This window comes from Miscanthus floridulus, chromosome 19, assembly GCF_019320115.1.
Source record: "Miscanthus floridulus cultivar M001 chromosome 19, ASM1932011v1, whole genome shotgun sequence".
NCBI lineage: Eukaryota > Viridiplantae > Streptophyta > Magnoliopsida > Poales > Poaceae > Miscanthus > Miscanthus floridulus.
The window spans coordinates 102,415,455-102,423,933 of record NC_089598.1 but is presented as its reverse complement, the minus strand read 5'-3'; the positions used below and the strand labels follow the sequence as shown (position 1 = coordinate 102,423,933).

Here is an 8,479-nt window from a genome sequence, read left to right as displayed (position 1 = left end):
GGTTCGTCGAGATGGGGAATGAGGATGGGGAGAGAGACTGACGAGAACGAGAACGGGGAAAGGAAGAAGACGACTAGGGCCGAGCCGAGCTGGTCCAACCGGACCACCTAAATGATAGGACTCAGGCCGACAGAGGTAAAAACATCTCTTTACTGTGCTTTCTCTCCCGATTGCTGTTTTTCTTTATTTTTCTTTATTTTAATGAAGACGGTGTCCACTGGCAAACATTCGCGATTTCATAATGGTACTCAGCAAAAGCAAGTGTTAGCGGTGTGTTGCAGCCAATTTGTTGTTTTCGCGATGTCCCACAGCAAAAATTGCCAAAAAACAAAGACCAGAGCTTGCAACAACGGTTACAATGGCCACAGCTGGGACAAAGTAGTACGAGATGTTACAATCATTTCTACCAGCGATTTGACTTCTAGTCTCTCCATTGAAGAACGACTTTGCTGCTGACAGTTGATGCAACAGGTGACCACACATATTAACCACGGTGTAGCGGCGATTTGAGCACCCATGTCTTGCAACAGGATTATCACATAAGACAGAACACAGAAACAGTAGGCTGTTAGCAGTCCAACACGCAGGTCACAGCTGCTTCCACACCTCACAGAGTTCAACAAAAACTTCGTATGGAGGGTATACTCCTAATCCAAATATCTTAAGCGCCAACATTGTCAATGATAGACAAGAAACCGTAAGACACCATATAAATGTCTGGAGGAGCTCCAGACTGGGGTGCAGGAAAAGGCAAAGTGTCTAATACGGGCAGTTCTTAGGGAGGTTTCGGATCACATTGCTCTTCATCCCGATCTTGTTTCGCATCGTCTCGACCCCGGTCTTGTTCATTGCACGGAGAACTTTCAGCCTTACCATCTGCTCCTTAGACTGAACTGTCACCAAACCCATGCTCTTGTAGCTGCAGTAAAAACAGATATCATAAATAATGGTGCCAACCCGAAAGCTAGTGAAATAACACGAAGACAATGCAATGGAAAAAGGGGCAGCACAAAGATTTGGACCTGGAAGCCAGTGAAAGTGCAAGCGCACGGTCTGTTGCAACAGAAGGCCGTGGTTTCTGGCGATAGTAGCGGATAAATTCCCTAGAACCAAGGGTTCTGACTCGAGTGCCTTTCTCACTCTTGTTTGTTATTACGAGCTCAGACCCACCGGTTCCCAGCTCAATGTTGTTGGTAGAGTCATCAACAGCAACCAACTGCTTGCCTTCTGCATCAACATAACTGCAGCAAAAGTTAAATTGTAAGATGCGTCCAAACTTCATTGACTAGCAAAAACTAAGATTATCAACAATACTGACCATGGTATCATAACAAATTCACTATCTCAACCATCTATGTACAAATCTCCAAGCATTTTACCTTACCTTTCCATTTGTATGAAATATAACCCTAATATTGTCCCACCATAAATGACTGAATAACAGACTGCATTCTCAAGATTATTCTTTGCCAATGAACGAATGATGCACCAGTTAAGCAATTTTATGAAATATCAGGAGATCACAACTCAACAGCACAACCAAAAGAGTAAGAGCATAACATGATCAGACAGTTAAGCATAACATGGTACGGATTTCTGAAATTCAAAACACATCCAGCAACCTATCAACACTAATATGCCAAAGTATAGTTTATTATGACTACAATCCACAGTGCAATCCGACATTCAAATGAATATGGTCTCAGTATGATCATTTCCCTATGTAAAGTGCTAAGGGATGGCCAATTACTCAATTACCAAATTAAAATCATTTTATTTCAGAAACCTTTCCATGGTGCTTAGGAAAAACAGGAACAAACATTGACCATTTAAAAATAACAAACTCAGTAACATAGAGTTGAGTTTAACAACCTGCTGCTGTAATCATAGAAATCCTCAAGGTCAGCATCTTCATCATCTCCACCATCTCCATACCGCAACTTGCAATGCCCCTTTGCTTCCATGTGTTTCCTGACAGCCTCTAGACTGAAGAAGGGCTGGCATCTGTCATTGCAGTAGAGGCAGATAAAATCACGCTTCACCTGCAGGTAGGATAACCAATTCAGCGTGAGGATTAAACTTCATGTTTGCACACATACAACATTCGATGTTACACTGACAAAAATGTATACCTTCAGCCCGACATAAGTAAGAAGACCACTGGGATCCTTCAAGTATTCACTGTCAGGTATGAAAAACCCATGCTTCTTATGCATATGGACCATGCAGTCTTCTATGGTGTCATGCTTCAGATCACACATGAAACACGATGAGATATCCAACTCTTCAAGATCATCCATGTCATCATCAGATTGCTCATCTTCTTGCATGTTGGAAGTAGACTCATCAGCCAACTCCATCTCACTTGGGTCAACTTCAACCCACTCTTCCTCCTCATCGTCGTCTTCATCCTCCTCTACTGCAGATGGAGCTCTGCGTGGGACTCGTTCAGGAAGTGGCTTGACTATTGTAATACCAGAAATAGAGGCATTGGGCTCCTGAGAGGCTTTCAAAAGATGTGATCGCGAGTTAAGATGCTGCTCATGAGCTTTCGAGCTCCTGTACTCCTTTCCACAGAGAGCACAGCTGTAAAGCATTGGGGTGCTTGCAGGTTTGCTCCCCTCCGCCAAAGCAGCTTGCCTAGCCAGAAACAGAGCCTCTGTGACACCAGGAACTCCAGCCACCTGAAGAATTTAACATATCAAGACAAAGCATAATTGAAGTTCAACACACAAGGAAGCAATAACATGATCAAATCAAACAGACAAAAAAAGTTGAACAATTCTCCACACGTAATATCCATCATAGCCAGGCCAGAAATGTACCAATATATGTTCTTTTTTGGTCCATAAAAATATAAAAAATATCCTGAATTTCTTAATTCTAATCAATTTTCATGACTGAAATGGAACTCTTAAGTATCCAGATGGGCCCCATTTTAGAAATTACCAATCTGCAGCAGTATTTCTATATCTAAATATTCACATACAACTATCACAAAACTATAAAAATCAACAAAACTCAGGTGCAGAGGTTGGAGTTTTGCAAACATTCCAAGACCTTAGCTGTTAACAAACTCAAAATTCCGATACCGGAGTGTCAAGACTCCCACGCTTAATTCTCAATTCCTCTCATTCTAGTCCCCAAGGCAAGCCGCACGAACCGATGAACCTAATACCTAGGGTTCTAGCGACAGAAGGCCGGCTGCGGCGGGGGGCGACGTTACCTTGCGCTTGAGGTTGTAGCGGTGCCATTCGGAGCGGTAGTGAAGCGGCCGCTGCTCCTCGTCGTCGAACCCCGCGTTGCACGCGTTGCAGGTAACCATCGGCATCCTCGCTCGGCTCTCTCTCCTCTCCGCTCGCTTCGGATTCACCTTGCTCCGGCAGGCACGGGCGGGGAAGACTCTCGCTTCTCTCCTTCTCCTTCCGGTGCCGCTTCGCCTTGTACGCGGCGGCGCCTCGGTGGTGAAGAGTTGGGGGAAAGTGGCGGCGGGGCGGGGAAGAAGGGGGAGGAGGAGAAGTAGGACAGGGCGAGGCTGCCGCGTCTGGTGCTGACGTTGGCGCTTGGGTCAGTCAGGCCTCAGGCCTGCACCGCCTTTCGTTGTTGGGCCTTTATTTGGGCCTCGCTGGGACGAGGATTTCGGCCGCCCCGAACCGGGCTACGGGCCGGTCACGGAGGCCTGGCCGAAATTACCATGCGCCTGCCCGCGGAAGCGGCACCGAAGCCAATTTTTTTTTTTCCCGCTCAAACGACTGCCGTCCCCACGGCCCCACTCGATCAAATCCCCTGGTCGTCATCGTCCCCACCGAAACCGCAGTACCGTACCCGCGCGGACGCGAGCACGATGGCCACCGCGGCCTCCTCCTACTTCGCTGGCTCGGCCATCCTGCCGTCGCAGCGCGCCGCCGCGGCGCCCGACAATTCCGCCGTCGCCGCCCCTTCTCCGGCCAAGGTCCGTCCGTAATCCTCGATTCCTCGTGACAGATTTCCATCCCCCCTCCCGCCAAACCCTAAGTCCCTAACCCCATTCACCGCTCCGATCGCAGCAGTCGCGTGACCCCCGCTTCTCCGGATGCGCCCCCACCACCGTGCGTCACATCGTCCGCTCCTTCGCCGCCGCCGATGCCACCGGTGGCGGCGACCCTGTCATCTCCATAGACGGCGTCGACGCCACCAACGTAAGCACCCCCGAGCCTCGGAATCCCTTCCTGTAGTTGCATCCGCGCGGGTTCGCTTACCTCTGTGTTGCTCTGGGAAAAATTCCCCAACTCGCGCGCGTGTAGGTTTGGGTTCTGGGGAGGGCGGTGAGCGTGGTGAACATGGAGGCTGGCGTCTCATTCAAGCTCGACGACGGCACTGGGAAGATCCCGCTCGTGCGGTGGTGAGTCGCGAACTCGTGATTAGTGTTTCATTCATGTTTTAGCTAGATGCAACTGTGGCTGTACAGTATGTGAGAGTTTTTCATGAAATGCAGGATCACTGACGATATTGATGCTAAGGAAGTGTCTTTCGTCCAGTATGTATTTGATGTTGACAAGCTCTGAGATGCGTTTAATTTAGTCTTTACAAGTGATTTGACATTTTGCTTTTAGCTATCGGGAAGTTGATATGACATAATTGTTATTGCTTGTTTGCTGGTGTATATGAAGGAATGGTTTATACCTCAAGGTTCAAGTTACTCTCGTAGGGTTTAAAGCTAAGCAACATGGTTTTGCTCGCTCTATTAGGTAAAGGATCTAAGTTTTCTTTGCTATTGATGGCCTTTCTACCTCTATTTCTGTATATGCATACAATTTTGGTTGGATTTTTAATTCAGGTCGAATGCTTGTCTTGTTAGCGAAATTTTATCAATATAATTTGTTACTGTAAAATGGATCTTAAACGTTCATAGAACGTGTTCATACTGTTTACTCACTATTTACTAATCCAAATTTTGATTTGAGCATAAAGCTTGACTGCTGCTTCTACAGTAATTTTTAAATAACGTTTTCAGTAAGATTAGGTTTGTCATAAGAATGGAATGCTAGCCTTGTTATTAGGATATTCTTATCAGAAGCATATTGGAATTTGAAATGCATAATTTTTTGAGGAAGATGTAAGGTCAAGTGGGCATACATTTTGTGTAGGCATTGCCTCTCTTATTTCTTAATTGTGGTCCCCTGCCACACATTTGGCTGTGGAACCATGGTCTTGCTCATACTAATTATTTCTGGGCTCTAACCAGTTATCTCACATATAGCTTCATTATTGTTAATTTGTTATTGTTAGGTGAAACTGACATTAAAACTTAGAAGGCCACATGCATTCTCATTGGAAAATAAGGCTGGTTTACTGTCTTTCCATGTTATACTTGTTCCTGTATATATTTTCTCTGTTTGTCTAGGCAATACACTCTTTTTTGAGCTTGCATTTGGCTAGGATTAACTTAAAGCTTTGTTGGTTACATTTCGTAGTAAATGATAAGCACTGTTGTCTGTTGATAATGGATCCTTATTCTGCACTAAAGAACTATATTTTAATTATAGTCCTTGCACAACTTCTTTCTTTGGGTTGATCTTCTGAAGCCTAGTGCCAGCTGCAATACAGTATCATCCAGGCTGGAAATTGGATTAGTTAACATTCTCTATATATTTTGTTACTTTCAAAGTGAGGAACGAGATAAGTAACTACTATGTAGAAATCTAGCTTATTATTGTAGCATATGTTTATGAATACTTGATCATTTGTTGCCTATTTCTATCTGTAAGTATCAATACTTCTACCAGGATTTTTTTTATTTAAAACTTTTACCAGCTTCTTACAACTAGTACTTAGATCGTTGTAATTTTGTTTACAGGCCTGTTACCAATTTCAATGAAGTGGTGCTGCACTTCATTGAGTGTATGTATGTGCATTTGGTAAATGTCCGGCCAAAGGTGCTTAGAGCAAATGGCAATTTTTTGTGTCAGTTCTATTTTGATGATGTATGAAAGCACAAAATGTTATTTCCTTTCCATTTTGAAGATGCAAGGTCAACTCCCTAGCGCTATTCAAGCAAATGTGTCTACTCATGAGATGCAAGCTCAAGTCGCTCACACAGTTCAAACAAATGCACCTGCTTATATGCCCTTCTCTGGTGGAGTGAGAGAGCATCAAGTTGACTTTGTTCCTCCAGTAAACCAAGGGCGATTCCCTTCATCAGTTCAGACAAACACATCTACTCATGTACCCTTTTCTGGTGGAGTTAGAGAACAGCAAGTTCACTTTACTCCTCAACCAAACCAAGTAAGAAACCTCTCAATTTTCTCATTTTTGAGAGTTTCTTGCTAAAGAAAAGTAGGTGAATCTATGAGTCAGTCATGGCATTTGACATTTGAGATATGAATCTGATTGTGTTGATCCTGATCTGCAAATTTTACAGTTGAGCATTATGATATTCTGAATTGAGATAGTTCATTGCCTGTCCTAGCACTTTTCATCGCTGCCTTATTATATTTTATTCGCGAACTTATATCCTTCACTGCCCTCTCTCTTTGGGTAAGAATGTTTGCCTCTTGTAACTGATTGGTTGTGATAATTTTTGTTCAGTTTTCAGCTTACCCAGGTACTGGTGGACAACAGCACGATCTGCAGAGTATGGTTTTGGAGGTTATGCAACAACCAGATATACTGTAAGATCGGCTTTGCTTTAAACTATGATAAAGGATAGAAGATCTTAAGTAGTGCTAAACTTTGGCTGATTTGCTTATTTGTGGTCACAAGCTTGAGAAGCCCTAATACCAATCAGTGATTGCAAGTTAGTTCCAGCCTTACATACATCCCTGATTTGCTATTTTGGTGCCCTGCATGTAGGAGTCTTTGAGTGTGTTCCAAAAGGAAAGTAGGAAAAATACACTTCCATTTTAAATATGCACAAGCTAATTTTATGTTCAAATAATAGGTAGAAGGCACGTAGATCAGCATAGATTTGCGAGAGAGTGTAGTGGCATTCATTCAGTTACATCTTTTAACATTTAAATGAATATGATTTTTGCTGCTTCATTTGGATATTATAATGTGATGATGACCTATGCTGTAACTTCATGGTCTGGTTACACACAGAGAAAAATGACCCAGAAATAACATGGAAATATTATAATCATAATGCACATAAAAAAGTGGTCTGGTACCTACATCCTGTGTGTTTTCATGCACATAATGTGTCGTGAAGTAATCTGTAACAATGTTATGGAGTTTCACAAATAATCTAGTAATCTGATTCCTTCTTGATCCTTTTGTTTGAAGTCTTAATAACTTAGGTGGCTGTATGAGCTTTGTCAAGTCATAAGTGTTAAAGCTATGGTATGTTACTTGCTGGCGATCTTCTGACTTTTCAAGGAATCAAGATACTTTGATTTGTTTGATTGTCTCCTAGTTTTCAGTGGAATCAAAATTCCCTGTTTGTCCAATTTTGCATTGGGCATCTTCTCAACTAAGATGTTTCAACACTCGCATTGATTTCCATGCATGTATTCTTGTTTTGGAGTTCTGAATTGACCATTTGCTTTCACTTCTATGCAGTGCACTTGAAAATGGAGTACATGTTGATGAAGTGGCAAGGAGACTTGGAATGCCAAGAGCACAAATTATGTATATAACTCTCCCCTCATGTATTTCATCACAAGCATATGCACTATGCTAAATCTTATATATCTTTAAACATGCAGGGTCACTGCCCAGCGTCTGGTCGATTTGGCCTGCCTCTATTCCACTATTGATGACTATCATTTCAAGTCTCTTTTAAATGGTTGATCAATGTTATCATCTTCAAGACTAGTATAATGGCATTTGAGATTATTGGCAGTTTTTAGGTACTGAATAGCATTCGTGTATATGCTTTAAGTATGCACATCTAGTACATGCATTTTTCTTTGTACAGAGCACTGAGCACCCGTTTTTTAGTTGCCAAGCAAGTTACTCAGACTCTCAGACATGCAGATCGGTTAGAAACTTAGAATGTCAGACAATGGGCATGCTGCAGTTGCTGGATGGATCTGCTTAGTACTGTTTACTTGTTTTTATTCCACTGGAATATACAGTGCAATCTTCTCATTCATTTCTGTCTATGCTTGCTTCCGGTTGCCACGCATGATCATCTTTTTTGGGCCCCTTTTTATGCTTGTGAGTTATGAACTTATGATGTGATCTTGCCCATTTTTTTAGTATGTTTACTGTCATAGATGACAATAACATGGTGCCCAGCTGCTCATCATGGATTTCAGCTTTTTTTTTTCTTTTGTCAGTAAATTTTTGCCTGGTGTTTGTAGTTGAACATGTGTTTCAAATATAGTATCTCTGTCTCATGTTTGCAGTTGATTTTGAGTTTCAATTGAGGGTGCCATGGGAATCAAATAAGAAACAGTTGGGGATGAATGAAATAATAGGGGTTTGGTCTGAAAAATTCACCCTTCAACTTGTCAGGCCAACCACTTCATTGGTCTTACTACTCATATGACATGTC

The 8,479-nt window shown here is 42.7% G+C and overlaps 2 protein-coding genes across 4 annotated transcripts; one reads left to right on the top strand and one right to left on the bottom strand.

Annotated features, from left to right (window-relative positions):
• Positions 1–568: 568 nt before the first annotated feature.
• Positions 569–3,535, bottom strand: LOC136527780 (cytoplasmic 60S subunit biogenesis factor REI1 homolog 1-like). The gene is made up of 5 exons (XM_066520619.1): positions 3,227–3,535; positions 2,133–2,684; positions 1,873–2,042; positions 1,023–1,241; positions 569–919 (listed from the first exon to the last, which is right to left on the bottom strand). Exons 1-5 carry the CDS (start codon positions 3,329–3,331, stop codon positions 760–762), a joined length of 1,206 nt encoding a protein of 401 aa, XP_066376716.1. The 5' UTR covers positions 3,332–3,535; the 3' UTR covers positions 569–759.
• Positions 3,536–3,812: 277 nt separating this feature from the next.
• On the top strand, positions 3,813–8,103 carry LOC136528962 (replication protein A 32 kDa subunit C-like). 3 transcript variants are annotated; one of them, XM_066521974.1, is made up of 10 exons: positions 3,813–3,952; positions 4,050–4,178; positions 4,284–4,381; positions 4,475–4,516; positions 4,650–4,727; positions 5,837–5,915; positions 6,004–6,264; positions 6,568–6,650; positions 7,540–7,608; positions 7,686–8,103. In XM_066521974.1, the coding sequence occupies exons 1-10, from the start codon at positions 3,845–3,847 to the stop codon at positions 7,768–7,770; spliced, it is 1,032 nt and encodes a 343-aa protein (XP_066378071.1). In that variant the 5' UTR covers positions 3,813–3,844; the 3' UTR covers positions 7,771–8,103. The 3 variants fall into 3 exon arrangements, with proteins under 3 accessions (XP_066378071.1, XP_066378072.1, XP_066378070.1); XM_066521975.1 differs by having other exon boundaries at positions 4,047–4,178; positions 5,837–5,897; XM_066521973.1 differs by having other exon boundaries at positions 4,047–4,178.
• Positions 8,104–8,479: the final 376 nt, after the last annotated feature.